Source organism: Macrotis lagotis, chromosome X (genome assembly GCF_037893015.1).
Source record: "Macrotis lagotis isolate mMagLag1 chromosome X, bilby.v1.9.chrom.fasta, whole genome shotgun sequence".
Lineage (NCBI taxonomy): Eukaryota > Metazoa > Chordata > Mammalia > Peramelemorphia > Peramelidae > Macrotis > Macrotis lagotis.
In genome coordinates this window covers 189594699-189611910 of record NC_133666.1, presented here as the reverse complement: position 1 = coordinate 189611910, position 17212 = coordinate 189594699, and the positions used below count along the sequence as shown (strand labels likewise).

General features: G+C 33.8%; 1 protein-coding gene across 2 annotated transcripts in view; it reads right to left on the bottom strand.

Moving 5' to 3' along the window:
- NCBP1 (nuclear cap binding protein subunit 1) overlaps positions 1-17212 on the bottom strand; it is a 54239-nt gene that overhangs the window by 10425 nt on the left and 26602 nt on the right. Inside the window, exons 10-20 of one of the 2 annotated variants that reach the window (XM_074207926.1) lie at positions 16888-16951; positions 15101-15211; positions 13786-13850; positions 13031-13093; positions 12736-12810; positions 11412-11515; positions 8628-8750; positions 5764-5866; positions 4635-4728; positions 2507-2610; positions 2104-2218 (exon numbers count right to left, since the gene is read on the bottom strand). In XM_074207926.1, coding sequence (XP_074064027.1) covers positions 2104-2218; positions 2507-2610; positions 4635-4728; positions 5764-5866; positions 8628-8750; positions 11412-11515; positions 12736-12810; positions 13031-13093; positions 13786-13850; positions 15101-15211; positions 16888-16951 — 1021 coding nt within the window. The remainder of the gene's footprint in view (positions 1-2103; positions 2219-2506; positions 2611-4634; positions 4729-5763; positions 5867-8627; positions 8751-11411; positions 11516-12735; positions 12811-13030; positions 13094-13785; positions 13851-15100; positions 15212-16887; positions 16952-17212) is intronic. The other variant, XM_074207927.1, reaches the window with a different exon arrangement.

Genomic DNA, 17212 nt, shown 5'->3' with positions numbered 1-17212 from the left:
CTGGGAAAAGAAAGGAGAGAGATGCAGGAAAAACATGAAAATGAAGTCAGCAGCTTAGTCAAGGAAATCCAAAAAAATGCTGAAGAAAATAGCATGCTAAAAACCAGCTTAGGTCAAATGGATAAAACAGTTCAAAAAGTTATCGAGAAGAATGCTTTAAAAAGCAAAATTGGCCAGATGGAAAAAGAGATAAGAAAGCTCTCTGAGGAAAACAAATCAGTCAGACAAAGAATAGAACTCAGGGAGATTGATGAATTTACGAGAAATCAGGACTCAATACTTCAAAAACCAAAAGAATGAAAAATTAGAAGAAAATGTGAAACATCTCATTGAAAAAACAACTGATATGGAAAACAAATTTAGTAAAGACAATTTAAAAATTATTGGAATACCTGAAAGTCATGATCAGGAAAAGAGCCTTGACATCATTTTCAAAGAATTACTACAAGAAAATTGCCCTGATATCGTAGAATCAGAGGGCAAAATAGAAATGGAAAGAATCCACCAATCCCCTTGAGAAAAGACATCCCAAAAAACCAACCCCCAGGAATATTATAGCCAAGTTCCAGAACTCCCAAGTCAAAGAGAAAATATTACAAGCAGCCAGAAGGACACAGTTCAAATATCGTGGAGCTGCAGTCAGGATCATACAGGACTTGGTAGCAACTACATTGGAAGCTCGTAGGGCTTGGAATATAATATACCGGAAGGCAAAAGAGCTTAGAATGCAGCCAAGAATGAACTACCCAGCAAGGCTGAATGTCCTCTTCCAGGGAAAAAGATGGACTTTCAATGAACAAGGGGAATTTCAAATGTTCCTGTTGGAATGGCCAGAGCTGAACAAAAGGTTTGATCTTCAAATACAGGACTCAGGTGAAGCATAGAGATTGAAAGAGAAGGGGAAAATATGAGGGACTTGATGACGAACTGCATGTATTCCTGTATAGAAAAATGACACTGATAATACTCATATGAACCTTCTCAATTAACAGAGCAGGTAGAGGGAGCTTTTATAGAAGAAGCACAGGAGAAAGCTGAATTGAAGATAAAATATGGTGTAAAAATGGAGTCAATATAAAAAAGGGAAATATATTGGGAGAAAGCAATGAGCTACTGCAATGATATGGAAGGGGGAAAGGCAGGGGGGAATGAGGGAATCTTCACTCTCATCAGAGGTGGCTAGGAGAGGAAATAGCATATATACTCAATGGGGAATAGGCATCTGGAGTAAGAAGGAGGCGGGGACAGGGGGAAGTGGGGGATGTGAGTGATGGAGGAGAGGATGGACCATGGGGGGACAGTGGTCAGATATATCACATTTTCTTTTTTACTTTTTGCAAGGGGCTGGGATTGGATGGCCTGTCCGGGACCATAGGGCCAGGTGGATGCTGGGCCTAAGGGGTGGTATGGGGGCTCAGGCCCTCTTGGCCCCAGAGCCAGGGATCTGTCTGCTGCGCCACTCAGATACCCTACAGCAGAGTCAGAGTGAAAGGAGAGAGAAAATATAGTACATGGTAGTGGAGAAATACGAAAGGAGGCAGTTGCAATAAGCAAAGGCAACGGTGGAGAAATATGGAAGTAATTTTTGCGATGGACTTATTGTTGAGTATATGGGGCTGGATTTGGGCTCAAGTGCTCCTAGCTCCAGGGCTGGTGCTCCATCCATTGCACCATCTGGCCATACCTACAATTACTACTATTATTTTTTTTATTTTAATTTTTTTCTCTCCCCTTTATCGCTCAAGTGAGTCTATATTTTTGGGGGAAGGGGTATTTTGTTTACTCTTAAACAAGAATATTTTGTTAATGTATAAAAAAATTATTTGTACAAAATGAGAATAAATACATATTAAATTAAAAAAAAAGTCCACAGAGCCCAGGTGAAGAACCTCTATTCAAAACAAACTGCCACTGTTAAGCAGTCTACTACAAGGTAAAATTTCAGGAAAGCCTAGAGTATACCTATTTTCTGCCACTCTGCACCCCTTGGGATAACAGATACTCAAAAGAAACAAAGTATTAGAGTAGATAGCGTTATTTGGCATAATTCAATTCATTATAAAAATACTTTGAATATTCACCAAGAAGTGAAATATAATGTACCCTTTTGTGCTGTCTTGCAAGTTTTTCTTTTGTTTCCTCCAATTCTTTCTGGATTTTCACAACATGTTTGTTCATTTTTCGAATTGTGGAGTGTAAAATTTCCCAGATAAACAACCTAAAAGTATAGTAGCAATTAGTTCTTAGAGTAAACTACACATTAAAACTGGTGTAGGTGCATATTCAAGAGAAAAATAAAGGTCAAAATTGTATATAGATTAAATACAATATAATCGGAAAGACTTAACAGCAAACGTACATTTTCCCTACACACATGCTGAGACACACACACACACACACACACACACACGCATGCACATGTATGCAAACACAAACAGGAAAAAAGTTCCAATCACTTCTAAATTGAGTATAATAAGGATTCTGGTTAAAAAAAAAACCTGCTTACCTAGTAAAATCACGAGAGAGTTCTGAAGAGAAGATCCAATTTGCTACTGCAGCACAGTCCACAATCTGTGTTCGAATCATTTTATCAACTAATACAGCAATCATCTACAAGAAACCAATTAGTTCATTACTCAACTGCACAAGGTCAACTGATATATCTCAACTGTCCCCAAGAAACTCCTAATTATTTCTTGACAATATAGTCAGTTTGTTTTTTGTGAACTTTGATGCTTACAATGTCCAGTGACTTTTCTTAAAGAATTATTAATAACATATAGGTGTGCTGAGGCTTTTGAGTATTTTTAAAGCCACTGCTCTTTTTGATACTTATCCCAAACCTTTTTCTAGACTGTCCATTTTCATTTTCCCAATGAAGTCACAGAATATCAATGTGCTCATGCTGACTTGGAAGATCTTCTCCAGATAATAAACTTTTACTCATTCACTCTCTGCAAAAAATGTTGTTATATAAATTGCAAGTATCTTCTTTATTCTCTTATCTTCAACATTGCTTTATTCAAAGATTCCTTTCCCATCATCTATAAACATGCACTGATATCCTCTATTTTCTTTTACACTTCACCCAACCCTGATCATCATCCATTTTGTCTTTTTTTCTTTTAAAGCCAAACTCTTAAGCATTGTCTCCATTTCCTTGCTTCTCAAACTACTCTTAATTATTTCTCTTCTATCCCTATAAAATTCAATTAAAACTGCTGTCTTCAAAGAAACTGCTCTCAATTGCTAAATCCAGTGATCTTGAAAGGTTAGCCAAGATGGCATAATTCTACAAACACCTAGAAAACATGCTTTTTAACTTTTGAGCATCTCTAACTGGAAGCTCCCTATAAATATAGTAAAATTAACAAGTTCAAAATGTAACTCTTCCCCCATTCTTGTTCCTTAAATCCATTCTCCAAATTTCCCTATTTTGGCAAAGGACGTGACCATCTTTCTAATTCCCCAGATACAAAACCTTTGGGTCACATTCAAGTATTTCTACTTTCTTGTAACCTTTCAGCCCTGAAGTCTAATTTATTCCACCTTCACAACTTGCCTCAGTCCTTTCTCTACAATCAGTCTAAATTTTAGGCCTTCATGATTCTCACCTGGAATACTTCTAGGCTCTCCCTACTTCAATGTATTCTCAAAACAGCTCTACATTCCTAAAACACAGACCTCATCATGACACCACACTTCTTTTGTAACTCCCTATTTAGCTTCTAGGTTTTAAAAAAAAATTTTTTTGGTCTGTGATTTAATGCCCTTCACAAAATAGCTCCAACTACTTTTATGGTTTTATTTCAAATTATGCTTTTCCCCATAGTATTTTCAGTATAAATGATCTGCTACTCATTCACCAACACAACATTCTATTTTTCCCCTTCATGTAGGTGGTCTGCCACCTCTGAAATTCTTTCCCCTCCTAACCTGTGTCTTGGAAACTCTCTAGATTCTTTTAAGGATCAGATTACTTTTCCTCATTCACCAAGCTGTCAGTGCTCTCTACTTCCTGAAATAGCTTTGTCTAGACTTAACTTTTGTTTATAGATATGTATTTTTATCTACAGAAGAGTAAGCTCTTTGACAGCCTAAATTTTTTCATTTTTGTCTTGGTATTTTGAGTATCAAATACATGTAATAAATATTGCATTAAATGAATTGATTCATCATTCTTACTGGGAACACTGCAAAGCAAGATGACCAGTGATCTCAAGAAACCATCATTTTTATTGCCTTTGGCCATCTGATGAAATCAATTCTTCTGGTATTTCTTTCCTTTTTTTTAAAGGTTTTTGTAAGACAATGGGGTAAAGTGGCTTGCCCAAGGCCACATAGCTAGGTAATTATTAAGTGTCTGAGGCCGAATTTGAACTCAGATACTCCTGACTCCAGGGCCCGTGCTCTCTCTATCCACTGCACCACCTAGCCACCCCTCTTCTGGTATTTCTTGAGTGAAACCTATGAATTATTTCAATAATACAGATTAAAAAAATTAGTTTGTGGGATTTCTTTGGAGGTCCAAAGACAAATTCTACCTTTGTTCAAAGATCAAATCAATGACATCCATGAATGAATAACCTGAAGTGTCATAATCTGCATTCCAGAATGCTTAAAATGACTCTTACCTGGGGATGATTCCTCCAGACTTCAAACATGACCCTCAGAACATGTAACTTTCCCTCATCACTTTCTGCAAGCGTTTTGAAGACCTCATGAAATCTTATTGCAAAACAAAAATACTAATTAGCAAGTATATAACATATAGTATCTTTATGTAATGCATATAATATAGAGTATCTTTGAGCATCTTTTAAAATATTATTCAAGCTATGCTATATGACAGAAGCAGACCTAAGGGTACAGAAGCTCTTAACAAATGATGAATTTTCTTTTGTTTTAATAACTTAGGGAGATATTGGAGCAGTTTATTAGGGGTAAGGCTATATGTTACAGACTCTGTGAAACTAAAAACATCCGTGTTCCTGAAATTAGATGTGCATTAGAAGAAGGTGATTATTTCAAGTTCTAAAATTTAATTTATAAAGTTAGGTGAAAAAGCTATTGAAGTAACATCTACTTAGTATATAAAAGATTAACTCTTCACCTTTTGAAAGGACTATCCAAGTTGAAGTCTAGAAGTATGAACTGAGGAAGAACTAGTTGATTAGAGGATTCTGGTTTCTCTGACTTACTCTGGACTACTGCTAACTTCAGCAGTTTTCAGAAGGCTTTCTTTGTAGGAAATAATTTCAAGAGTCTCTCATAAGATGTTTAGCATTCTTCCTTAATTCCCTATTTCTTCACTTAGTTAAGTATTTTAAAAGTATGTACAAATTTCCATTTTTGAAAAAAGTTATTTTTTACATATTGGAGCCCCATCCACTAATACAAATGGAAACCGATTTGTCTTAAGAGATAATTAATATATTGTAATGGCTAAAAAATATTCAACTGCTACTAGTCAGTGTTCTGGGACACATCTCTTTGAGGTGAGACCATAGATGTCTCCTTTGCTTACTCTTGGTGCTATAAGAGTAGCAATTGAGATAGACACATCTGTGTGTACACATATATTATTGGAAACCATGGAAAAGTAAACCTTACTTCTAAACTGTGCACTTATTTTTAAACGGCTATGTAATTTCTAGTAGTACTAAGTCCTCTCCCACCCCTCATATTCCAGTACTTTTTGTCACCAATTCAACAAAACATAAAAATAGGTTGTTCCTAAGAAGAAGAGTTTTTTGAACTTACTTTGCAAGAGCACTGAAAGAGTGGCTAAATGACTTGGAAGCAAGATGAAGTAGAGTCTGCACAAAGACTTCTATTTTCAGTGGGTTAAAACTGAATCCTTCATCTGAAAAATGTTTTCACAGTGAGAAAATAAGAATACTTTTTAAAAGGACTCATATCATCACAGAACTGGAAAGTTTGACTGGATTTCATTGGGAAAACAGCCCAATTCCCACACAAGAGGTGTCTCCATTTTAACATATCCTACAAGTAGTCATCCAACCTCTAATGAAAGACTTCCCTAAGAAGGGAAATTACTAACCCTTGTAACAATTTACTTTTAACAAATTGTTAGGGAGTTTTTTTCTGAATAAAGCCTAAATTAACCCCTGTATTTCTACCTACTGCTCTTGATTCTGTCCTTTTGGGCCAAACAGAGTTTAAGTGGTGTGCTCCCCTCCCTTTCCCAAGTCCAAACCTCTCTAGTTCCTCTGGATTCTCTTTAAGAGTTCAAGGTTTTCACCACCCTGGGGAAAAAGGGGGAAATTCCCTCCATACTCACCATCTACTCAACGTCCTTCTTAAATTGTAGTGCTCAGAACTGAAAACAATACTACAGATGAAACCTGACAAGGTCAGAGTTCAGTGGCGCTATCAAATCCTTTTTTCATGTAAATTTTACCTCTTAAACCAGCTCAAGATAGCATTACCTTTTTTAGCTATTACATCACATTTCTGATTCAAACTGAGCTTTTAGTTCATTAAAACACCAGAAATTTTTCAGAACATGTGCTATTCAATGATACCTCTCCTACACTGCACTCATGAAGCTTATTATTTTTCTGTACAGATAGGACATCACACATAGTCAAATACTTAGATGGATGTTGATCTAATGTACCTGAGAGGTCCTTCCAACAATACAAATCATAACTCATTCATATCAGACTCTTACCCAAGTCCTCCCCCAAAATCCCCATAAAAGTCTGCCTCTGGGACTTCCCTGTGAATGCTGCTTCAACCCTAACCTAGCTGACACACCTGGCTGTAGTCTGTTGCTATGGGACTTCCCAGAAAGCATTGCTTTGTAGAGATCCACCTCTGGACTGCCTCTGACCTCTGACTTCACTGCTGGGATCTCACCTCTCAGGGTCCCCTGCATTCAGTTTACCTGTCTATGTCCTATATCTTCATTCCTGCATCAGCCCTGGATCTATGCTCAGGTCCCTGATATTGCTATCAACCACAAATGCATTAATTCCATATTCAAGAACCCTGAAATTCCCTTCTCTGATTATAACTTCTATCATTCCATCCTTTCCTCTGCCTTATGAGCCCTAACTCTATCTTCATCCTTACCATGACCTCTAATTACTTTATCCCTTGATTCTTTCCCAGGCAATTATCCTTTCAATGGCTATATTTTACTTCTTCAATTTGATGCCTCAGTGAACTTGTTCAACGATACATTATTTTTTACTTTCAAGGACCTTACCCTACTCTTTATCCTATTATCAATCATGCCCTGGCAAGTCTTAACTCTGAATTACTTCCACCATCTGCTGCCTTCATTTCTCATGCTGCTAAACAGAAGTGGAGTAAACCATGAAACCATGCTAACTGGATTTATTACAAATTTATGGTACATAATATCAAACGGGGGCTCAGGACAGCAAGGCAATCCTTTTTTTTTCCATCCTATTTTTTGGAACTACTTGTGGATTTTTACATCTCAAACCTAAGCAACTGATTAAAACTTTTATTGATTATAAATTGATTGATAACTGATTATCAAATCTCTCTTAACTTACAAACTCATTCAATTTCCTTTTCTTAATTTCAAATAACATATCCATATACTTCTTCCAACCTCCTATTTTCACTAATTTACCTTTATACACCAATCTACTCTATCACTTTACTATCAAATTATTTTGCTTACTTTATCTCAACTACCTTCTCCTCTTTCCAACTATCTTTTTTTTTTAAACCCTCCAGGGTTCTCACCCCTAATCCTGCTTGATATTCTTAAATTTTCCTTGATCTCGCTTCTTCCAACAAAACAGAATCTGGAAGTAAAATCCAGACTAGTATCTGAACCAGGAGATCTTTCCTCCATTTCTCCCCAACTTTCTCCTTCCCATAGTCAATATCTGATATACATTACTAATCCAAATCCCTTTATAACATCATTCCTTCAAGTTTTTCTCTTTTCTCCAGCACCTCCTACAATCTTTTCCCATGGAATACAGAAGTATCATCACTTTACAAAATTTTGGGGATTGGCTGATGCTTCAACAAAAATTCAATTTAGGTGGCCTGCCCCACATAAAAAAAACCACCATCGAATCATCATGAAGCTTCTTAAAATAGATTAAGATTATATTCTAAGAAAAAGCAATCATTTGATTTCAATAAACAATTATTCAAATATTTATGCTAAGAATGAAAGTGAATCATCAGCATAATTATTAAATTCCTGGACACTGACCATTGAAGGCCTTCAATATCATCCATTTCTTAATAGGACCATAACATACTTTTAAAAGAGCTTCTATTAAAGCAATTCTTTATCCCTTCATCAATTGAAGATAAATGATGACAAAAGGATTCAATGTAACATTTCCAATACTCTTTTTTTTAAGGTTTAAAACTACAAGATGTTGCTGTCTATCCCTTTTCACAAGTGGATAAATACTCTGCTGCTGAAAAGAAAACAAATCAGATGTAGAGCAAGGACTAAAAGAATTCTTGATTTTCAGAATCACCTAAAATCATTGTTTGAAGACCTGTTAAGAAGAATAGTACATTCCCTATTTATACCATGTAATCAGACTGTTTACTTGCTCTACAATCTGATTCCAGGAACATCCTCATTCCCTTACCATCATCGTCATCTTGGTTAGGATTCGGCACATCTTTCAAAATGCTGAAGATTTCATCATTACTTGCCTTACTCTTAAAGGCAACAGCTAAACAGAGGGCTACAGAATGTCCTGGAAGAGAATCTTAAGATATAGGAGAAAAAAAGTCAAAGTTTGAAAGAACTAATTTAAAAATAGCTACATAACTAAAATCAAACCCACCAACTTTTTCTTTCTAAGCTAGTCATTAAATAAGCACTTATTAAGCCATGCTAAGTGCTAGGGACAATGAAACAGCCCCTCTTAAATTCTTCTGTGAAGAACAATGTGTATATACAGATAAATACATATATCAAGTGCTTCAGGGTTAAGAAAAAAATTAGTAAAGACTTTGTGTAGAAGATGGCATTTAAAATGAGCTGTGAAGGAAGCTACATATTCTAAAACAGGTAAGAAGAGAATAGATCCTAGATCTGGAGAAAAACCTATGAAAAAGCAAAGGGGGAAACTAGGAAGATCTATACGAACTAATGCAGAGTGAAGTGTACAAAAGAAGGAGAATGAATTATATATTATATATAATTTATTACATGATGGCAAATTTTATACTAGCAATATTATAAGAAAACAAATTTGAAAGACTTTAGAATACTGATCAATGCAATAACAAATGAACACAAATGAGAAGACCATAGAAAGACATCTCCTGATAAAGAGATGATAGATTCAAAATGCAGATTAAGACATTCTGACATGTGAATTTGCTTCATTTAACCATCATTTTTTGAGGATATATTTTGAGGATTTTCTTTTTCTTTTTGGTTATCCTTTAATTGGGATGGAGCAAGTTGAGAAATAACAGGAAGGGAAAGAAAATTCTATTGCTTGGAAAAAATGAAAGCATTTTAAAAAACATTATACTGCTAATAATCTTGTTTTTAAAGGCAGAAACAGTGACAGAGTGCTATGTGTAGGGAATATCATGTAGTTTAGCTGAACACAGAATACATATGGGTTAGCCTGGTATGATAGGTTGCAACCAGACTGTGATGCTCTACAGGCATCCAAAACGCATGTGACCAGTAGGGCGATTTTATGCAGCCCCACCTCTGGGTTTACTAAATGCTTTAGGGAACAAACTGAGAGCTATCACAGAGCTCTGACTAAAATGATAAATCAAAATATATTGTCCATTATTTCAATAAAAATTTTTTAAAAGTAAGGTTGGACAGCTCTTCCCTGCCCCACAGTCTAGTCATTAGAGGGTTCCCAAAGTTTAGCTGAGGAAATTAAATTTGTTTCCATAGGCAATAGGGTTGACATCTTTTCCAAAACGAGCTCCTTTGAGTAACTATGTTATCCATGCTTTTTAGATCCTGTTGCTCTACCATGGAGAAGTTGCTCAACAAATATTTAATTGATATCTGTTTCAAATGGTTACATTCTCTAGTACGGGAATGGGTAGGGAAGAAGACAGTTTGGAACTTAAAATGTAAACCAAAAAAAATTAAATTAAAAAAATATTCTAAGGTGTAGAGAAGAGAAGGTAATTTATTCCAAGAACTGAACATAATCTGAACAGGGTAGAAGATAGAATTCTTATTTAGAAAACAAGAAGGTTGCTTCTGGATGAGTTATGATTAAATGGTCCAAACACACACTTAATTTCTTTTTTAAATGATCATTTTTTTCTAATAGCAATGGCTTTAAGCAAATTTTTAATTTTAAAAATAAAAATTATAGTTGCTAAATACAAAAAATATTCTTGAAGAAGAAAGTAGTATGATAAAAATTCTAATTAAATCTATCAAGAATAATTAGGTAATACTGGATAAAGAAGTTTAGAATAAGGGTGTTAAATCAAGAAGCTAATGAAATAATAAACAAACCAGAGGATAATGTCTAGACTACAGTCTTGTGGCATAGGAAAAAAATCAATTTGACTTAGTAACTGCTTGAATGAGGGTTCCGGGGATTAGAAGTTGAACCTATGTTTTCAATCCTAAGGTCCCAAAAGATAAAATACTGAGTTTGAGGTGAAGAAGGAAATATCTAAATAGGCTATGGACAGCTAAAAGTATAGGATGAATTTTGGCTAGTATTTTAGATTTCAAAGTCACAAGTATAGAGATACTTACTTAAGGCATGATAGGACTTTTCCTTATCACTGTTCTTCCTTTCCCCTTTTAGTAAATCTGATTTTAAACTCTCACGTCAATCATCTAAACACAGACCAATGACTCAAGGGTAACTCTTAGATCAGTGACTACCTTTTACTATTTGTATGATATAAATAGTATTTTTTTTGATGATGCTTGTGATACTCAGTGCCTATCAATTCTTTTTTTTTGCACACAGAATTAATGTTATAAAAGCATGTTTTTGTGTACACTACAAGAAGATGAACTCTCATTTCTCCACGCTTCTCTATATATTTCCTTAAAGATGCTAAAAATCTATACACTTTATAACCAACAGTATATTTGAAAATAAAAAGAATTAATGCCTTGGCAACATTACTGTTAATAATACAACTAATAGTCATAGTTAATTTATAAGTCAGTCAAGAAAACACATTTTAGCATGAGGAAGAAAAATGCCCTCATAATTATGACAGTTGGTTAAAAAACCAAGTGTATGACATCCTTAAGTTAAAAAAAAAAAGGGAGAAAATATTTAAGTAGAAAGAGGGAAGATTTATAAGTTCAGTTTCTCTGCTTGTTATAATTAACTTAATATTGGGCATATAGTGAAAATTCATTTAAATAGGAGAAGGGAGGTGGGAAAGAAGAGAGAATTACTTACTGCTACTTTCATCTCCATATTTGTAAATACATGTTGGATTTGCAGGACACAGAGGAGCAAAAGCTGGAGGAACAATATCTAATATACGCTGATGATATGAAAGCCTGTAGCATAAACATTTTAATTTCAGAACATTTACTATACAAATAACTAAAATAATGAAACTGACTACATAATCTCTAAAGTTCCTTCCAGCTGTAACACAATTACACAGAAGTAAGACAATCTCGATCTCTAGGAATATATCTAATTCTGGGAATAAGGCACAGGGTCTTAAAAGAGTTAGCCAAAAAGCAAGTGTAATGCTTTAAAGTAGAAGTCCCCAAACCAATATTCTGAGTTTACTGACCAATTTACATTAGAAAACCCAATAAATTTAAGATTATCTGATTTCACATTTCATGGCATATTAAAGAATAGCTACAAAAGGCAGACATCATAACAGAAGAAATAAGATCCAACAAACTGGAAACAAGAGAAAGAGAAAAAACCTACAGTATCACATGGTCTGATACTAGAATTGCACATCATAATTAAGACCCCTGAATCATTAAGAAAATGATAGCAAGGAAGTTTGTGCACTATTTCAGAAAGAACTATCAAATGAAAACTGGAAAAATCTTTAGCTATCTGGAAAATTCACTTTTGTTGAACATATTCTCTAACAAGGTCAATTTTCATAAAACTTCACCACAAAAAAGTTAAGAGTAAACACAGGATAGAAATGTGTTGTTATAGAGACTCATTTGTGAATTTTCATAAGTCAAAGCTTTAATTTGTCCTTGTATTAATCATTTATATCTAGGCTTTTAAAAGTAATTTTAAAAGTTTACTCAATACCCTATATACATACTCTTCACCCATTTAAATTTTAAACCAACATATTCTATTTCAAAACCATAGACTTCTGTGTTACACTGAAGGAATCTTTTCTAGATTAGGAAAAGTTTAGTTAAGAAGTTTCTTGCACATGTAGTAAATATAATGTTGTCTCTCACATACATAAAATAAAAAAGCACCGGGAATTTAACAGAATTCTCATTAAAACTTTATGTTCTAAATGCTGGTCATTAATATTTAGCATGAAGGAATTTCAGCGGGATCCCAAAGGTCATCTAGTCCAATTTCTCCATTCTACAGAAAGTTGTGACTTGTGTATGCTAGTTACAAGCTAGTTATAATGTTCAGGACAGAACTAGAAGACCTCTTAGCCTATTAAACCTGTCTTTTAGTCTGTATATAAATCACATCAGCACAGAGCAGATATGTGCTCTGTAATAACAGTGTACAAAATGAAGTTAGAGAAGAACTATAAACTACTCACCGCATACATTTTTCCAATACTTCTCTTACAAATTTTGGCTTGGGATTTTCAAAATCCTGAGTAAGACAATCTGACCTAATAAGAGAATGTAAAATTATAATAAACAGTTACTCAAACTTCACATTTCCAACTAATTTAAAGTTATTTCTAATCAGGTCAACTCTTAAGTAAAATACATTAAAATAAAAAAACTATTTTATAGCACAATTTCTGTACTGTTCTCACTTGTAATTTTTAAAGTACTAAGGGAATTTGATAAGATGAAACTCAAGAAAAATATCTGAAGTACACTTACCAATCTTCCCAACTCCAACGGAATTGGAAGTTACTTAGATGATGGGAAAACCAATTAATGAACCTTTGAGGAAAGAAATATAATCAATATTCCTGGAAATAACACAGCTGAAATCAAAATCAGGCATGACAAGTAAAATTCTGATACAAAAAGTTCTTTAGAGCCAAACCCCTTTCATCTGATCAATCTCCATTTGTATCTCCTTTTCATGAATGGACCTTCATAAATCCTCCTGTTTCCTCAGGATACTAATAATAAAATGTCTCATCATTGTTTTCTTACATGAAGTATCTTGCTAAAAGTTCCTTATTATATAGCAGCTGCTGAATAAAAATTTATGGAAGGGCTGAGCATGAATATGACATTATTGCCCATTACAAGTATAGTATGCATTATTCTTTGTGATAATTGATCACAAATATTTATTGAGCTAGTTCTATTTGGTTGTAATGAAGACTTCAGATTTTTCTATTAAATAAAAATATCTATTGTGTCTACTATTTTTATTTTAACTTCTTTTTTTTTAATTAGAATTTCTGCCTGAGTAATAAATCTTGGAGAAAACAAGGATATGCAATGATTTAGAAAAAATGTCCAAGATATAACAAATGAAATAGAACAAGGGATCCTTTTGACTAAACAATTTATATTGCATACAGTTACATAGAAGTGTCATTACGTAAATGCTACAGTTTAATACTCCACCATAAATTATACAACAAAATCTAAGAACTTGTTAAAATATGAACAATTACCTGTCTATACATGTAGTATTCATCGTATCCAAACGCATGTACAACATTTCAGTTGCCTGTGCAAGCTTGAATTCGTAGATAAGGAAAACAGATAATTTTTTTTTAAAAGTTTTTGGAAGGCAATGGGGTTAAGTGATTTGCCCAAGATCAGTATCTGAGGCTGGATTTGAACTAAGGTCCTCCTGACTCCAGGGCCAGTGCTCTATCCACTGTGCCACCTAGCTGTCCCCCAAAACAGATAATTTTAAACTCTTTCAAATTTTAAAAGTATGAGAGAAAAATAATTGAGTATTTTCTAGAAGACTGAAAAATTATTGCACTGTAATTGATTAAAATTTCATTTTCCCCTCAAGACTGATTAACAACTGAAGTCAGATACTTTCAAGAGTCTTCCTGCAAAGGTAGGGCCTGGGCCTATGACTTCACTGGTACAGAAATCTTCAGAAGACCTTTGTAGAAGCTTCTAGACTCAAAGCGCTGCCTTGAATGCTTGGAGGTATAATGACCTGATCAATGTCACAGAAGTATGTGTCAGATGTATGACTTGGGGTCTTGGTCACCTTGGGTTTGGGGCCAATTCTTTAGTCACCATGTGATGCTATTTCTATCCACCTACAAATTATCAAAGGTATATCATTCCATTAAAATAAAAAATAGTTTATAATTCAACTAAAAAATCTAGAGACTAATTTGACCTAATTTCTTAAATAATAGTGTCCCAAATGTCTAATGCTATAAGCAAATAATCACTTACAGGAAACAATGGGAATCTTAAATTCTAAGTGGTCTTTTTAATGTACTTCAAGCTAAATTAAAAGAAAACATTTAGAACTTATAAAACACTTTAACATAGCTTAAGTCCATACATGTGCCATTGTTGATTTAGAATTTTATCACAAGCTAAGAGATCGAAAAGTAAATCTGATCAACCCTCTTCATTTCAAGGAAGAAAATAGCAGTGACCTAAAGTAACAGGATAGTTGAGTGTTCTATGGGTGGCTTTTGAAAGTCTTTTCCCTTCAATGATTGAAAATTTATTTCTACTTTACTGTTCTTTTAAAAAAATTGTTCAACCTAAATTATATATATATATATTACATATATACCTCAGAGTTCTTTTTCGAATTATGATCCAAGAAAATGTAACATAAGAGTTAAAAAAATCTTCACTAAAATGTTTGCTTACATTTTACCACAGCCAACAATCAAAATAAGATTTCTAGAGAACATCAGTTTTACTTTGTAGATGAGGAAAGACATAATCCTTCTTGAAACAAAGAAAAAAATCGAGTAAAACTACAAACAAAAAGGATACAACTTGGGGTAAAGAGCCAGGTTGAAGCTTACACAGTTCAATAAGAAGTGTTGTATACATAACATCAATGTGAGGGGGTACAGGAAGCTGAAATAGTTCTGCAAAGATCACCTAGAAAACAGTGTAGATTAATCAGAACCTAATTCAAAGATAAGTATGCAGATAATTTCATTCCTAAGAAGTTTCTAAAATTCTATGATCTTAAGAAAAAAAATGTTGCTGCTTTCAAAAGACCCTCCATAAATCGACATTTTTGGAAAATATCTTCTTCATCTTCTGACACAATAAATGAAACTTTGAAATCATGGATCATTTGACCCATACCCCATACAAGAGGAAAGATGATTTAAGAGCAAAGAACCTGAAGTAAGGAGACTTAGGTTTGAATCTTTGTTCTTTTGTCAGCTGTGCAACAATGGGCAAACTGAACTCTTTTTCTCAAGTTTCCTCATATGTGAAATGACAAAAACAATTATTTATACTATTGATCTCACAGAATGATGACAAAGTGCTTTTAAGTGCTATATAAATCTACTTCTGGAATCACCCATGTCACACTAAAATATGAAAACTTTTATCTAGCTTAAGACTTTCTGGACCCAGGACTAGAAGAACTTCTGGGGAGGGGGATTCAAGTTGAACTATTGTTTAATTAAAACTTTATTCTTACTGTTAAATTACAATATACTCTTCCTCTTGAAACATTTCAAAATTCCTCAATATAGCCCAAGTATTCCTTGTCTCAAAATGTTTTCCCCCACAAACTTGCCTAACACTTTTCTGTACTAATTTTTGTTTACCACTTATAGTTCCTAATTTTCTTTATTTTCCTGTAAGACCACTTCCTTAATCTCTTTATTAGCTTTTTAAATTATTTTAGAGGATGATGTGCTTTATAATCTGTAATTTAATCAGCTCTCAATGAGAAGGTTTATACACTACTTCATTTGTAGCAAGATTTCCAGATCCATTTCTTGAAGACAGATAAAACTGATGATTTAGAAATTTTTTTTATAAAAGCATATAAATTATTACAAATATGAAACAATATGCCATCAAAAATAGATTCTCATTCAAATGTGGCTAAATCATAATTAAGCAAAAAGTGCAGTGAAAAGACTTCAGTAATTAATACTTTGTGTTAACGGTAAAACTTTTTTGGGGGTGATATTACACAAAACAGATTACAACAATGTGCAGAACCACTCTGCAAAAATACACTTCTTTCCAATAGGCGAATCTATAGTCAAGACATTTTAAGGCACCATTTATTCAGTAAATTTTCCTCTTTACAAATTATTAGACCTTTTGATTTTTAACATATTGCCTATCTTAGACAAGAACGCATAAATGCTCAGCAGTATTAAAATATAAGTTCTGTGTACCATTAATAAATAATAGATAAATTTAATAATGACAGTTTATTTACCTATAATGAAATTCTATGGATATCTAAATCATGAATACATTCAAAGAACAGAAAAGAAATTAGATATTTTAGTTATCAGTGATAACAAAAAGAAAGTATAGTTTACACATCATTTGTAAAGGAATTCCAAATTCCACTATAGTTGCTGGGTTCTCAATCTCCTTTCTTTTTGTTAAGGTGACTAATAAAAAAGTGACCTCTAATACTTCTCTCCTCTCCTCTTTCTCTGCTTGTCTGCAATGTATGAAAAAATACTGAGAAAAAGAAGTGAAAGGCTTGGATAGCAAAGAGTAGGCTGTATTTTGAATGTCAAAAAAGGTTATTAAAATTAATAAGATGCTTCACATAAAATGCATACCTCGACTATATGATAATTCAAGGGAATCTTGTTCTTTCCTGGATAGCTCACTAGTTGGGCAGCACTATTTTAAAAAAGCACAGAAGTTTATTAAAATACATCAAAACTATACAAATCTAAGAAGCAAATCAAGTCTAGATATCAACAATGGTATCTCAAAAGGGAAATACCTCAAAGTGTCCCCAGTTTGAATCACACTGCCAATCTTGGCAGAATTTTGCACAGGGAAAATGATCTTACTATCCAATGGTCTCTGGGAGATTAGGAAACTTATATATATATAAGATGAACAGGCATCAGATAAACAAATACAATAGTCCAAATA